The 17,093-nt window shown below is 39.9% G+C and overlaps 1 protein-coding gene across 2 annotated transcripts in view; it reads right to left on the bottom strand.

Annotated features, from left to right (window-relative positions):
- ddx31 (DEAD (Asp-Glu-Ala-Asp) box polypeptide 31) overlaps nt 1–16,467 on the bottom strand; it is a 56,389-nt gene extending 39,922 nt beyond the window's left edge. Inside the window, exons 1-9 of one of the 2 annotated variants that reach the window (XM_062454441.1) lie at nt 16,361–16,467; nt 16,040–16,123; nt 15,496–15,644; nt 4,682–4,757; nt 4,505–4,548; nt 4,261–4,331; nt 2,890–2,954; nt 2,153–2,197; nt 1,983–2,024 (exon numbers count right to left, since the gene is read on the bottom strand). In XM_062454441.1, coding sequence (XP_062310425.1) covers nt 1,983–2,024; nt 2,153–2,197; nt 2,890–2,954; nt 4,261–4,331; nt 4,505–4,548; nt 4,682–4,757; nt 15,496–15,644; nt 16,040–16,102 — 555 coding nt within the window. In that variant the 5' untranslated portion in view covers nt 16,103–16,123; nt 16,361–16,467. The remainder of the gene's footprint in view (nt 1–1,982; nt 2,025–2,152; nt 2,198–2,889; nt 2,955–4,260; nt 4,332–4,504; nt 4,549–4,681; nt 4,758–15,495; nt 15,645–16,039; nt 16,124–16,360) is intronic. The other variant, XM_062454442.1, reaches the window with a different exon arrangement.
- Between the last annotated feature and the right edge of the window lie 626 nt (nt 16,468–17,093).

The following is a 17,093-nucleotide window of genomic DNA, read 5'->3' as shown; positions in this document are numbered from 1 at the left end:
ATTTATATGAGGTTATTCAACACCATGCAGCCCGTTTACTTTCGGTGTATGGAATACAGTTCGTATTCCAAAAATAGCCTGATGTAAAGTCTCTACAGACTGTAGCTTGCTTTGCTAAATAGCATGCTAGCTAGCAAGCATTCACGATATGCGAGACATTTTATTTATAAGATGTTAAATACCCATGACATTTGTCTGTAAGTGTTTCACATGATAATTGGTTTGTAGAGTAGTTAACATAAGTAACGCAATGCATTGTATTGTTATTCTGCCAAGCTTACTATATTAAGTGGAAATCATGATCCTGGCTTACTTCAGTCAAAAGATGACCGAGGTGAAGTTAGTTTCATATTTCGACATTCGTCTCACATTCGGAAGACGCTACTTTGCAGCGTCGCGTTAGGGACCGAGTAAAAACTACTCATACGATTTTGAAAAATTATGACATAATATTTTTATGAATATAAAACCTCAAACGGACAATAGAGTATTCTAACAATGTCTGGTGTACTTCCTCAGCTTTTACTTTTTCAATTAAGTTTCAAACAAAATTATAGAAAATCACTATGATCTGAAAATAGCTTAATCCTCACAAATCTTAACTTTTTCAAAATTGTGTCAATTTCATAGGGCTGACGTGAGGTGAACATAATATTATTGAACAATGTGAACTTTCTGAAGAACAAAGAAATGACTGACACAGGCAGCAATGAGCCCCCAACAGTGCCTGATGCAGTGTCTGCTCATCAAGGTATGTCCTCTGAACATCAGTAAGATTTAATAAGTACGTAATACAGTAAAGGTTTGATATCAGTTATATTGTTTGTTTGCTATTACTCTAGGAATCTATAAATAATGGTAAAATGACTGAATAAATGGTTCTAAATGTATGAGTAGGCCTCCAAATAATAAATCTGTCATTTCAAGTTTGCAGTTGGAATGTTTCTGACATGTATGACTGGTAGAACTACGGAATCCATTGAAGAAACTGTAGACTAACTTCTAGACTGTTGAAAATTATTATGAATACATTAGAATAAATCATAATTTGCAATAGGTAAATCCCATATGCGGGATGCTCAATTTAGATTAAGGATGTGACCTTTTACTAACAACTACACACAGGAGGAAAATGTTAATAGAAAATGCTTAGTTTATTGAGATAACACACAGTTATATATAACTACAACAAAAAGGGTAGATAAAAAAATGTGAACTTGAGTCTCGATACGTGGTTGATGGCCACCCTGCTCTGAGGCTGTGCCCCTGCCTGGCCACCCTGTTCAAAATGTTCTAGACACGCCCCTGATGGCAACCAAGCACACAGTCCTTCCTCCCTCACTTTAAAAACCATCAGCCGCCACTGATATATATATATATATAGTGTTATATACGGACTGAAAATTGATCGATTCCTTATTAAACAAAGTCGCGCACCAAGTGGACAGCAACAAAGCAATGTGACAGTGACAAACAAGGGAACCAAAAATTCGGAGCATGCAACAACTGCAAATCGCAAATTTGTCTGTTACAAATTACAAGTCTGTTTCAAATTTGACTGGTAAATGGTAAATAATGATACCCTCCCATGTTCAGGGATGACAGATTGATAATAGGGGTGGAACGGTACATGTATTCGTACCGAACCGTACGGGCGTCACGGTTCGGTGCATGAAATTACAAGGAGAATACACGGTATAAAAATAAATAAAACTTGCGTGCAAATTAATTAATGTAATGCGGAACTAATGTTAGATACTCGTGTTCTTTCTGTACCTCTGAAGCTCTGATTGGCGCCACCGTGAGTCAGAGATAGCTAGCAGCACTAAGGACGAGTATGGCAAATGGTGGCGAATGGTGGCGACCCACGAGAGATAGAGGACCCCCATTTCCCATTCAGTTACAGTAGTGCAGTACCATTTGTCACATGACAATAGCATTTAGACTGCATTGCATTTCCAAAACATAGCTCTAACACTCACCTTAAGAAGTTTCAGAAAGATCTGGTAGGTCTGCTGGGCCAGCTGAGGGGGAAAGCACAACAGCACACAAGTTCAAATCTGTGTCAAACAACTGAACTGTATGCGTGATGTGTGTGTTGTGAGAGACAATGTCAGAGAAAGATGAACAGAGGATAGAAACCACAATCTACTTCTCTGGTGGGGACAATGATGACAGCCAGAGGTCCATCTCCTCTCTGAAATTATGGAAAAAAATTCAGAGTTCAGACATTTGTGTGTCAGGGACTGACTGAAAAACATCCCTCATGGAATCTACAACGGAATCTAGTAGCAATGTTTTTATTTATTTTGTTTTCTATTAATTTCTTATTCTATGTTTTAATATGATATTTTTAATGTAAACTTTTCTATGATGAACCCCCCTTGTTTTATTATTTCAATGTTTTTATTCTATTGTATTTTTCTCTGTAAAGCACATTGAATTGCTACTATGTATAAATTGTGCTGTACAAAGAAACTTGATTAATAAATTACACAACATGTCACTATTTCCAAACCAGTTTGCAATGCCTGTGTACAGGATTGCCCATCACAGTCAACTGATGAGGGAGGATGCAAACAGATGCCCGTCTGAAAAGCCTCTCCATCTAGGGCGGTATCAGTAGAACTATGTTTTTCATCATCCTCGCAAATAAATCCAATTGGTTGTCACTCATTGACACGGTGGCTAAATTTGTCTCAAATTTGCATGGAATAGGATTCACTTCCATTTCTGGGTGCCCATGACTTGCTGTGTGTGTCCAGTTATACATTATTGCCACATGCAGGCCTTCATGTGATTCCCATAAAAAAACGAATGGGTGAGAAATTGTCTCTGAAAAGTGCTAATTGATACTGCCCTTAAAAGTATTTGTGAATGAAGTCTTGCCTTGATCTTTGGCTCCACTGACTGTAGTGCCTGGACCAGTGGAATCCCATAGGCCAGAGTTTTACCTGGGGAATAATACAGAACTGTACACATGCCTTACTTTTGGTCTCTGTATTACCATTTGTGTTTATCACACAAACACAGAAAAAACTGAATGAATGTGTTGATTCCATGTGTTTTATTCCTAAAACGGCACATGTGATAGGAGCTGGTAAAAAGGTACGCATGTGGGCAATCTATTAAATCGCACATCGAACGGTACATGTCCACTACAGCGTTGTTTTAACGCTCTTGCCTTCCCACAGTACACCACGCTCTGGGGCGTGTCCAACAGTTAATACAGAGTTGTAGTTCTCTAAGGTCACTGTTGTAGTTCCTGTAAAACAGTGTCATGGCCAAGTGTGCAGACTTGGGTTCATGTACTCACAATATCGATCATTATTGATACAAATAAAGGTGCGCCTGTCTCGATCAAAATACAGCTTTTACACACATGATGTAAGAAATCAGATACGCTGACTAGATGAAGCATGATCTTATCTTTTTGCAAACCTCAACTAGACAGAAAGATTTCAGACATAAACGTTGACGTGTACTAACCTTTTATTATATTACTCGAAATCTCTGCAAATCAATGGCTAGATTATGGCTATCCACTACACATTTACCATATGGCTAGCGATTGACTGCCAGCCAGCATTTCAACATTGAATGTCAATCGTGTGCCGGGTGAGCTAGCTAGACTATGCAGCTAGCACATAAGAAAGTTGCGTAATGTGACGAGACGTTAAAAGTACAAAAAACACACCAGAGACACCGACAACCTCGGCAACCCTGCGCCAGGCATAATTTTTTTTGTTAACGTCTCTGTACGGTTACAGAGACGTTAACAAAACAAACAAGACTTGATGTGCAGACACACAAGATATGTTTCTCCATCTAGAAACTGAGAAACCTAGAAAATGTTTATCATGACCAACGGTTTCTACGTTACAAGAAACAAGAAACCAATTTGATTGGCCAACGCCAACGTTTAACGCTCCTAATTTACATAAAGTTGAGAAAATCTATCTTGAACGGGAGCATTTACGCGCGTCAACGCCCGGTTTCATTGACAATGAATTGGAGGCCGACGCTCCGCTGTAGTGGACACGCACCGCAAGATTGACTAGTTGTTCTTTTCTTCCATATTACGAAAGTTAAAGTTACTCAATATGATAACTTTTTAGGAGAACTGAATATCAATCACTTGTCAGTAAAGCAGGCTTGTTTTCTAGTCAGGTTTTAGTGGCGTAATAGGGGTTGAGTTTGACCAAAATACCAGCACCTGTCACATATGCCGACTGTAGCGTGTGTATGTAGGTGTCCTACCAGACCCCGTCTGAGAGCGAACCACTGCATCTCGTCCACACATCAAGACAGGAATTGTCTGTTTCTGTACACTGCACACACACACGGTTAGACAGACAGTTAGGGACTGACATTACATGAAAAACAAACTGTTTTAGAGATACAGGAACAGTTTGTGATTGACATGCTGCTTGATTGTCGAAACAGGAAAGCAGTAGACAGCTGACGACAAATTAGACCATCATCTTATTTTGTCACACCTCACCAGGTCATACATGTTAGGTTCAGGACTTTGTTGAGAGTTACCACCTGGGAAAACAACAATTAACCGTCAGCTTGTTCACAGCAAAACGCAGAAGACATTGTTTGGACCTAAGAGCTGTGATGAATGGTGATAGGAAAACAAATATACTGAAAATGTTGACTGGTTTGTGGTACTGACTAGGTGTGGATGCAGGCTCAGCTCAGAGAAGGAGTCACTGGTGAAGACATTCTCCTTAACTTGGGTGACAGTAGGTCTGGGGAGAGAAAAGGGGGGGGGGGGCAAAGGATGGGTGTGGAATCAGGGAGAAAGATGGAATGAGAGGGATGGTAAATATTGAGGGGGGGGTGAAATAAAAATTAGAAATTTCCAAGCACATAGACAATCTTGGTCAATGTTAGGTTACAGCATTGAAAGGGTTGAACTATTGTGGCAGTTGACATTGTTAGGACGCCACAAAGGAGAGTGGTAATGCTTGCAGAGTGCTCAAACCACAAATCAAGACATCATGCTACATGTTGACGACAATATAGGCTACGTGCTGAGCTAATCTTTTTCATCATCAAAATAAAGAGGTCCAGTTTGGGCAGCTGCCGACCACTGCCCTACAATAATAGTGTATGTAGTCATGGTCACTGTTTCATGTTGACGTGGAAATTGACACCATACTGGTGAATTGATTATGATTCGATGAAGATTGATTATGATTGGTGAAGATTATGATTATTCTGATTCAAAAAGAAGCTCTCGAATCACCCCTTTTAGTATTGTTCTATATTAACGGAAACCATATGTTAAACTGTTGACTGATTATTAATACCTGAAAGATAGAACATATTGAGACAGTGTCAGGGGTTAAAGTGGAAAAAAATCCTGAGCCCGAACTTTTTTGATTGTGAATGACAAGTCATGTTCCGCAATAAATGTGCACAAACGCATTTCTAAGTCGCAGACACGGTCAGTCATAGACAACGGTGTGTCAGCTGTAACAGTTGCTCCCGGCAACGTCGTGGTAAGTTTGAATTCACGGGCAGCGGCTCTATGACATGACGAGCAATCACTTTCTTACCGCTGCTGGCATATAGTAGCTTCCTCAAGCAAAACGTGCAGAAACAAGCACCAGGCTCTCTCAGTTTCTGGCACCAACTGCCAAAAGTCTCTACCTTCTTTCCACACCCAGAGCCATTTATTTTTGAGTCATTTATCTATGGGTAGGACATCATCCCCAGGCTTCATGAATTTGCTCCATGCTTTCACCGACAACGCTAACGTGACGTATGGATCTCATTCACACCGTGTTACCCGGACCCGATTAGGCTTGTAACGTTAGTTATAGCTGCGTTCCGCTCATATAATTGGTAGGGGAAATCAATTAACTCAAATATTAAACCGCATGCAAGTTCCCAATTAATTTTTTCTCATGGCCGCACGCCGGACATCCGGCACGGTGCCGGAATACTTTAAGCCCTGCAGTGTGTGTGATCTGTGTGGCAGTGGAGCGAGGGAGGGGGCTACCTGGAAACAGGCATCTTCCTTCGCAGGCAGAGGCCTAAGCTAGAAGTCAAGATTTACAGTTTTGTATGGCTGTCCACACTCAGGCGACTAGTCTATTTTCTGGTCGATATGCTCTTGGTCGACTAAGATTTTTTTTAGTCGAGCTGCCGTATGGCAATGTGAGATCTGATTCCCGCTTGTGTCACCATTGCTGAATTAAAGAAATGTTCTACAGAAATTGTACATTATATTATTTAAAACAAATAAAGCAACTCTAAAAATATATAATTTAAAAGAAAAGGTGTTACTGTTTTCCCTTTTGTTAATCTGCACTTTGTTTTGTTTTTTGCACACGGTACAAGCAGAATTGGCTGCCGAACTACAAACTCTGTCACAGCCTACTTTGTCAGTGTTATCAGTCAAAATGGCAAAGAAATCTGTGGTATGGCAGCATTTCATTAAAGTACATTTACATTTAATAAGTACCGGGTGACTCTAAAAACTTTGAATGCAAACTCTGCCAACAACGGTTTATTTTTCATAATTCAAGGTCGAATATGATGTAGCCTACCATCTGAAAAACGTAAATTGGCCTATACTTCGCTCATGCTAACGCGTTAACGCGTTGGGTTGAAAAATGAATATGCCTATTATAAGAATCACATCCAAATCGAATGACATTATCTTCTCCAACCGAGACCACAAAATCTGTCTCTGTTGCACCGTTCCCCACTCGGCTTCTACGCTACGCATGCTGCACTTTTTCAGGCAGTGATCAGCACGCTCTGATGATTTGCATGTTAAACAAATAATACTTTTAATTTGTAGTACATTGTAAGAGATAATACATACAGTAACAACAGGACTGGTGACACGAGACTTACTATTAGTAATAGCTTATTTTATAGCAACTGAACCTGGAATGTCCAGCAGCTACATTGAGTCAGATCGGGAAAATTTTGTACATTTATGTTTGTCTAGTTGTCAATCTCTCTTCTTACGTAAGTATTTCTTTCATATTATCTCTTAAATCAGTGAGGTAAGACATCACACAAAAGGGTTTGATGAAAAACATTGTGACATTTATAGAAGAAGAAAAAACGTTTCAAATTTTGATTAGTCAATTTTCAGAAGTGTTTAGTCGAGTCTTGGTCGACCAAAGAAAATCTTAGTCGGGGACAGCCCTACAGTTTTGCCCTATGCCCGAAATCTTATCTTAAGCCACCTGTTGGAAGGCCAGCACTAGGCCCAAATTGGGATGATTTATGACTGAGCACCATCTTTTGTTGGTTGCATGAGATGTCTTGACCAAGACGTAATATGAAAAAAAAAAAAAAAAAAAGGGTGCCTGTGGAATGTCTGGCTATTTACCATATACAGAATGAATGTTAATTCATACTGACTGACATGAACTAATTGAACAGCGACACCGAGGATGAAGAATTCAATGGATTCAGTGATGTGGAATGAGATCGGGAGCTTTGGTGAACTAGCTTACCGGCAGTGATGGGCAGTAACGCGTTACAACTTTTTTCGAGTAACGAGTAAAGTAAGGGATTACAATTGCAAAAACAGTAATTAGATTACTGTTACTTTCCCGCAAGCAGGCTGCGTTACTGCGTTACTAAACCGTGATTTTGTTTGTGAGAGTGTCTAATGACAATCAAGTATGAGCGGTGCGAAGTCAGTGCGTGTGTAGATCAACAAGAGATAACATGGAGTGCGGGAGAGAGCAGGACCATGCAGCGTTTAATGCTTGGAAGTACCGACATTTGACTCGGTAAAAAGTGACAAAAACATTAGCGTCCGTTGTACACTCTGCGTGGGAAGAAAACTTTTATCTGCAGCGAAAAATTCCACCTCAAATCTGAGCAAGCACCTTGCAAGCCGGTGTCGTGCCAAGGCACAGGATTTGTATTCCCTGGCCGCGGGAGCGTGCCTGAGTTTAACTGTTGCACTTCGAAGTCACCTCTTATAGGGAACAAATAGCAACGTGGAAGACTCAACAGGGTTTTCCATAGTAACAAGGGACTCGTTTATCTACATAAATACGTTTATTTGTCTGTTCCATTAAGGCGACATGTAAATTGTTTTTTCCTTTAATCTAGGCTACCTCCATCCATTAATCTAGGCTACCTCCATGTGTCCATTCTCTGCGGGTGTGGTCTGACAAGGATGCCCCGTCTTTGCTAACCTCTCCCTCCCTGCCCTCTAATGTGATTTCTGTTTTCATTTAATTTAGTTTAATATGGCTTTTCAATTAACCGCTTTGTTCACCTGTCTACCATGAGTTACAGAGGGGATACACATTATATCAGGCCGTTTTTTCACCTGATATAATGTGTACCCCCTCCCCTAACATGCAAATGGTCTGTCCTGCCATCACGTGTGCTATTTTATATAATATATATATATATATATATATATATATATATATACACACACACGTGCATAAAGTTAAAAGATTGAAACTAATGAAACAAGTTCTGAAAAAGAGACAGTTTCCTTTGATTCAATTTTATATGATTGAATATGCAGACAATAGAATTAGGCTGAAAGGTCTATTGCTTTATAGCGTATTCAGGTTGTGCATCATGTTTTTGAAAAGTAACTAATTACTTTTGAAAATAAGTAGTCAGTAAAGTAACTGGATTACTTTCTTGGAGAAGTAATCAGTAACTAATTACTTTTTCCAAGTAACTTGACCAACACTGCTTACCGGTAACTTGCTTGTTGGACTCGCTGGCTTGTTATGTTAATTTAGACTATTAGCCTCCAAGGTATGTTCTTTATGCTATTGTGTAGCTGAATAACTGTTAATGTGTTACGTTAACATACCGGACACCTATTCAGCCTGTTGTTCTGTGTGCTATTGTGTAGTTGAATAACTTGCCTTTCCAGATTAAATGTCTGTTGTTGGTCTTGGATTTTGTGAAATACATTTCTAAATACATGTGACTTATAGTCCAGTGCGACTTATATATGTTTTTTTCCTCTTCATGACGCATTTGACTTACGCGACTCTGGTGCGACTTGTAGTCCGGAAAATACGGTAGCTAATTTGATTATCAATGTACTTTTAAAGGAATGTTTTGTAGACTGTGCAGGCAGCACCTAGCCTGCACCTAAGAAAGGTGCCACAAAGAGGGCTTTTGTTGAGGTCGGGGCCATTACCTATAGAAAAGACTTTTGACTTTTTTGGAGCGGCACATCACCACAGAGCACCAGCGGAAGAGCATTAGATGCCAGGCATCTCTTGCATCTGGTAATTTCGGAGTCCAATAGCAGAGCAAATCATTTTCTAACAATTTCATTTACAGGTGTCTCTGTAATGGACTCTTGGGCCTACTATTGTGCTAGAGCACGAGGCCATCATTGGTGGCTTCAACTGCCTCTACTGGCTTGTAAAAAAAATAAATGAAAAGGCCCACCATACCAACTACCCAAAGCTTCTGAGCCTGGCAGAGCTTTTGGGGTGTGATTATTTTAAGAAGTTAAAGGTAACACACCTAAACCTTCAGATAAATGTCACCTATTATCTATACATGCATTTCATCTTTACATTATTGAGTATACAGCAAGTATTTTTTTTTACCCTTTCCCCAATGTCTAGATTGACCAGAGGAATAATTACAGATCTCATCAAATAATTGATGAGATGCTTGAGATTTTATCTCATGAAATTGAGGAGCCTATTCTGATGGTCATAAGATCATCACAGGCAATTAGCCTGGAAATAGAAGAAAGCACAGATGTGTCTGTGTCCAGGCAGCTCGATCTGCATGTCAGGTATACATTTATTTTCTTTGTCAGAATTACATACATCTTGGTCCCTGTTGAAGAACTGTGGATACTAAATGCTTTTCTCACAGATACATGGATAAAGAGGGAAAAGCATTTCATCCATTTCAGGATCTTGTCACTGTTCCAGATGGAAAAGCTGACACCATTGTGTCAGCTGTTAAAAAAGTGATATTAGACAAAAGTATCCCAACAGAGAGGCTGTATGGGCTCAGAACTGATGGGGCAGCCATAAAGACAGGTACCGGATTTCTTTGAATTAACACCGCCATTGAATAAATGCCGCCCTTGAATAAATGCTGCACCAAAAAAATCTGAAAACGGTTATTTAATTGGTTAAATTCAACCCCAGTATTTATTACACATGTAAGTAACTTTCTGCACAGGTTTCTGTTTGAACGCTAACGTGTATGGACGTTTAGGCATGCTGCTTCAAGAACAAGAAGCAGGAGGAGCTCTTGAGTTTACTGGCAAGTGAGTTTGACGAGTGGGCAATCTATAGTTCATGGTTACATTCTTGATTTCTCCGACACGCGCCCACAACTCAACTGAAAGCTTAGGTAAACAAGAACAAATGAGTATTTAGTGATCCCAAACTTGTTGTTTATTATATTGAGTGGCTTCTTCAACACTAACTTTAGTAATTAGCAAGAAAATGAAAACTGTAAAAAAACAAGAGACGACAAGAGCCCCTTTTGACTGGCTACCACAGCTGGAACATTCTGGGCTTTGGAGAACTGGATTATCTGCTACAGAAGAGCATATCATAGTAGCAGGCATAATACAAATTTTCCTCACCTGGATAAGCCGGCGGTGCTCCGTCTTGCACCTAGATGCAGACCTGACCCTCGGACCGGTAAGTTAGTTTTACAGCTAGCTAATTACTAGACTACCCCTATGTTGGAATCGCTGGAGCTAACCAGTCGAAGGGCATACAAAAATACAGGGTGTTAATATCACAGCCTGGAAACATAGCTAGCTACATGTCATCACCCTGGCCTTTGCCTGTGGCATTTCTGCAGCTGTCTTAGCGTTTTAGGCAGCTAGCCTAGCAAAACAAATGTTCTACTATAGGTAATCGCGCATGGGTTTGTGATGTCAGCCACCGTTAGCTTCACTTTCCACAAACATTTTAATTAAACCTAAACCATGCAACGGAACGTAAAATCCAATACAAGCAACGCAATCGTGACCAAGACGAACCTTTTAACACCGACATTGTCTATCTAGTGCAAACATTTAAGGTCAATTTAGGGTGGGAAAACAAATAATAAATATATATGCAGTGTTTCCCACACAGACTAATTTGTGGCGGTGCGCCACAGAATCAACACCAGCCGCCACATATTACACAACACTGTTTTCAACAGATTGACTAGATATCATTTGAAATGATTACGTTAGTTGTTTCCACTTCTGTTGTCGAAGCAAACTGGATCGACTTAGGTGGGTAGAACGTTACAGCTTAGCAACTAAAGTATATTGTGATTCAACTCAGCTTCAGTTAGCTAGTTAAAAAATTACCTGCCAAAGATCTGGACAAACATGCATCGTGAATTGTAGATTTACATGTACGGGTTATTTATTCGAATGAAACAGTCAGGAACATGAAATAACGTGTTAGCCCCATTGCCAATAAACTAAATCATCACACATTACCTATGCTCTTGCGTTAGCAAGCTAAACTAGTTTACATGCCTGCTCTAGGTGTTTTCGCTATCTAGCATTCCTTGCAAATCAGCGTTAATAAAAAGCAGATGAGCTAGAGTCTAGCTAACGTTGACTCGACGGGCATGGCTGATGTTTGTCTGTACCGTAGCTCTAGCGTAGAAGATCCCTGTGCAAGCAAACAGGATCGACTTATAGGTGGGTAACGTTAGCACTAGCTACAGCTTAGCAAACAAACTATTGTGATTCAACTCAGCTTTAGTTAGCTCTAGCTATCTTGCTGAAAAATAGATCTGGACAAACATGCATCTTGAATTGTAGATTTACATGACAACACAGGTTATTTATTTGAATGAAAGTCAGGAACAAGAAATAATGTTAGCCCCATTGCCAATAAACTAAATCATCACACATTCTACCGATACTAGATACAGGCAGGATACATTAGCATTGCTAATAACTGTAAGCGACATCATACAGCTTGCGGTTGTGATGAACATAAGGTTGGAACAGCACCTCTTTTCAGCAACAGCTTCATAGCAAATCCTGTTTTACATTGTCCCAGGTTTTCAAAACTCTCCTCGGTGAAATGGTTCGAGCAAATTAATACTTTAGCGTCGTACTTAATAGGGATATTCCCATAGATAAACATCAGCCATGCCTGTCTAGTGTCTTGTTCTTTGGGAAGATAGTGAAAAGTGTCAGGATTCCCGGTACAGCCTGTAACACTGCATTTACGGCGCTCCATTTTCAATATCTTGAAAACTTATTAACTTTCTTATTTGTAATTCCTGTGGAAGTACCGAGCAGCGCGCAGTTGGCTAAAAAAAGTGTCGGAGATCTGCGCGACCTCCGTTAATGTTCCTGCACCAGAAAACCAGAGGGCGGGTAAATGTAAATTTTGGGGCGTGACAAAGTTGATGCTGCAAGTTGTGACGTCACAACTTGCACTGTTTCAAAAGCTAGCGTTTGCAAGTTGCAGTTTCAAAAAGTGAAATTTTGATAGGAAAGAGGCTTCAATGGACTTTGAGGTTCACTGTATGTCTATTTTACACACCAAACTGTCATTTTTAAACTATTAAAAGGTAAAATCGGTTTATATATAGATATAGATATCTATATCTATATATATAGATCTATATCTCTATATATATAGCCTACGAACATGTCTGAATCTGCTAGACAAGTGGGTTCCCCATCGTTCTTTTGGTGAGCTGTGTCACGAGCCCTACTTACCGGGCGTCATGGAGCCGACCAGCTAAATAGTTATTTAGCACTAGCGTTGCTACCTGCATCAGTGTTTCCCACAGATTAGAAAGAAATTTGTGGTGGTGTGGGGGTAGTCGCCCCGTGTCTGCCCGGGGGGGGAGGGCGTTCCATGTCAGACCGGGGGGGTTCAAAATAATTCCTTCGTTAATAATTCGTTACACAGAACTTTATTATATTAAATAATATGAATAAAAAATGAATCACACGCCCAACCCAAAATACCATTAAATAACTTTCATTTTTGGTGCGGCGTTTATTTGAGAGCGGCATTTAATTAGTAAGGGTGATCTCGTGAATTGTAGCTGCAGTGCAGCCATAGACAACTTTGTTGCTGGCATTGTGAAAAAATGAATCATGCAGCTAAAAACGCAGGTTTCATTTACTACCGCTGACCTCCTTGTCTATTCTTTGTCTATAAGTGCGGCAACTCCCTTTCTCATTGGCTATCAATTAGGTGTGCGTTGGTAGTATAACTGTCTCAAATACAGTTGTTCTACATTGTGTAGAAATCTGAAGCAGCATGCCTAAAGGTTCATACACGTTAGCTTTCAAACAGAAAGTTATGTACATGTGTAATAAATACTGGGGTTGAATTTAACCAATTAAATCCGTTTCAAGATTTTGTTGGTGCTGCGTTTATACGGGGGGCGGCGTTTATTACACAACGTTCATTTTTGGTGCAGCGTTTATTCGAGGGCGGCGTTTATTCGAAGAAATACGGTACACAAATTTAACACCCTATACAAAATTCACAACCCCATTCAAGTCCTATCTGTCGAATGGAAGGAAGAATAGAAATTAGTTCCCTTATCCTGAGACCTGCTATCTTACCTGCCTGTTTCTACATCTGTTTGTCCACCTCACCTGTTGCTTCAGCTGGCTCTCTCACAGCAGCATGTTGGATGCTGTCCTCCTCTCCTACTCTTTCTTCAATGCCTAACGAATCTATCTCTTTCTCTCCCTAACCCTGTCTTTTTGCTTGAGCAGCATTGGTTGAAGCCTGAAAATATTTCTGGGGAAATTGTGGGGTGTAGTAGTTACTGCACTACTACAGAAGTGTAGTAGTTAGATAGCTCTACAATTTACCGGGGCTAGGTCTGAACCTAGGAGAAAAACGAAGCTGCCAGCTGTAGCTAGGTATATAGCAACGCTAGTGCAAAATAACTATGTTCTGGTCGGCTCCATGACGCCGGTAAGTAGGGCACGTGAGATTGCTCACCAAAAGAACAAAGAGGAACCCACTTGTCTAGCAGATTAAGACATGTTCATAGGTACCTAACGAAAAGTAACCTCAACTTTCCTAGACTTTTAGCTATGGTACTAATGCCGAGGGCTCGCTAATATCGCTGTCTGTCTAGAACGGCGTATCTATGCATCGTTGCTAACATCAGGGTTTGACATAAGCAATGGCCCGATGGCCCGGGGCCAGTAAAAAGTAACGTCGGGACAGTTAAACTAGCAACTCACTGGCCCGATCGGGCCACTGCAAATTATTGATTGGAAAAAAAATTCGCATTGTAAAAGTTAACATCCTTCATATGTTTTGCTATCTGCTAAATGCATAAATAACTTTGCAGCTCGTGGGGCGCACAGTTGGCAAATCAAGAGTTGAGTAGTGAGTGACGAGTGGTTGTCAAATTGTAATTCTCTAATCTTGATACATTTTTTAACAACTGGCGCGAGACAATAAAGTGAAGATGGCAGCAAAGTAGAGCTATGAGCTTAAACGGAAGCAACTTTTTTATGGAACGATGATGCACTGTGTCGTCTGTTCCCATCTAAAGCAGACAAAAGTGGTTCTTTTTACACAGGCACCGAAAATGTTCGAAAACAATCCCTGACCAGCCATGCTAGCAGACAGCACCTGGTTTGCGTGACAGCTAAGCAGATGGTTGACAATCCATCTTCCAGGCCGTTGACCATGCTGGTCAGGAATTTAAATGTAGATGCCCATCATGTTATTGCACGACTTATAACAACGGCATATCACGTAATTAAGACGGGCCAGACGTTCGCCTCGTTCCCCCGGGCTATTGAACTGCAGCAGAAGAATGGTGTCGACTTGGGTACTTAGTATCATACTGATGAAATGCTATGGAAGCTTTTACATATTAGCATTGAGGGACCAGAGGTTTCAGTTTCAGCCAGACAGAGTTGTGCAGAGATGGCTGTCAGCAGGGAAGAGAGCACGTCATGTTTGAGGTTAAAAGTCAATTGTTTTGCTGATTACCTTTTTATTTTTTATCAATAGAAATGTGATTTCATTTTTGTTCTTTTTATATCCAGGATGTGTTTAATAAATGGTTAAACATGTTAACAGAATAACACAACTTATAAGTCTTTGGTTTTGTTGTAACAATGATAAATTACAACTTTTGGAGGGGGGGCCAGTAATTTTTTTTATGTTGAGCCCTATAAATCCTTAATATTTAGTCTTACAGTAATAGTTGTGTTGTGTTTCCTAATAATACCAGGGAGAGTGGCTCAAGTGCCCAGATTTCAATATTTCTGAACTGAGTGTAATGATATTTATTGTCCACAAATGTGTACATTTGCCTATAGCTGTGTGCATTAATTAAATAATGACTATTTCACAGAGAACTTGTATCATGCAGTTTGTGTTCATTTGTATTAGGATGGTTACTGAATTGACTGAATATTTCACAGCCCCACCTAGAATAATTTTCACCAGCCGCCACTGGGTACCGTGTGTGTGTGGTGTGTGTGTGTGTGTGTGTGTGCGTGCGTGCGTGCGTGCATACCGGTCAACATCAAGGATTTCTGGGTTGTTTTTGAACAATGATGAAGTCTTGATATGGGTCTTATTGTCCATCTGGTCCATCTTGCCCTGTTTGTAAGATTGTTCCTGGTGGTCGAATCCTAAGGGGAACTTTCTCTTCTTGGCCTTTTTCTGGAAGACAAAAGGTACATTACTTCAGTTCAAACATTGGTGAAGAGATGGACAAATGTAGTTTCAGGATTTTTTACTTCCTGAGCAGTAAATATTACTGCTACATAATTGGTTGCAATGGTGTCAGAATCTGTGCCACTTTGCCTGGACCTGCCTCTGAATTTGAGAATAAGGCTACATTCAATTGACAGAAACTGAATTTGAAAGCGGATCCGGAGTCTAATTTGAACTTCCTGCTACATTTGAAATAACTTCAATACTGGTTAAACCCAATCCAAACAATTACATGAATTATTTCAGTTTAATAACATTTGTATCTATGAAACAATAGATTTTATATAAAGATACATAACATAATAGCTGAGGAAGAATAGCCTAATTCACTTGTCCCCCACCTTGAAATCTTTCACGTTGGCTGGTGCACCTTTGCTTTTCTTCGTTAAAACGTCCTCAGACATGACTGGCGGTAGGCAGTATTTCTAAAATAATTTAAAACAACTAAGGTTAGCAACAGTTAGCAAGCAAATCGATGAGTCGACGATACACACCATGTGTGTACAAATGTAGCTATCCAGTGACACTAACGTAAAACCTAATTTTGACCTCGAAAGTTTTTTAAGTCAGTAAATTTGTTGTCTTGGTGCAAATGTTTTTATAACCAGTCTGCTGTGAAACTATGAAACGCTCAGGTAACGAAACTAATGTATTAAACGCACATTGATTCGAATATTCTCTCGTAGAGTGAAGCCAACCTCGTTTCCTCGTTAATTTCTTCTGTTGAGAGCGTGGCAAATTGTAACCAACATTTGAGGTGCACGCCACCTACTGCTCGGGAGTGTTTGGCCGGTTGCTTACATTTTCTCAATGTAAATCAAACCAACAAAAATAATTACAATAGAATTACTATAGTATACACTCAGCCCAGTTTCCCAAAGGTATAAGAAGAGAGCCTATCATCTGTTCAATGTTCCGTGTACTTTGCGGCCAATGGATTTTCGTTTTGAAATAAGAAAACCAAAATCGGGACTACGATTTACCCGACTACCATTTAGAAATAGGAAAACGGAAAACTACCCCTTTTCCGTTTTTTGTTTCGATAATAGAAAACGGAAAACGAAAAAACGACGCGTTATCTGATTTTCTTTGATGTGCTTAAACATGGAAATCGGGAAGTAAAATAGTGTGTGGAAATCTTCTTTCTCAATTTTGCATAGATTTTTGTGTTGTGACCCGGAAGTTGATCCCACAAGCTTGACAGTCACATTCAGGATGTCAGCAGAGGGCGCGCTGCCATTTGTATGGAAGCTAATCACTGACATGTTTTGAATTTTAAAAGGCATTGAATACTTAATATTGAAATTTAAACAACACCGAATTCACATATGAATATATATTTCAATGTAAATAAAATATCAGACCCAAAAATTCAAGGCTCGGAAATTCAGGTTG

The sequence above is a fragment of the Osmerus eperlanus genome, chromosome 28 (genome assembly GCF_963692335.1).
Source record: "Osmerus eperlanus chromosome 28, fOsmEpe2.1, whole genome shotgun sequence".
NCBI classification, from domain to species: Eukaryota; Metazoa; Chordata; class Actinopteri; order Osmeriformes; family Osmeridae; genus Osmerus; species Osmerus eperlanus.
This window is presented reverse-complemented; position numbering and strand designations above follow the sequence as displayed.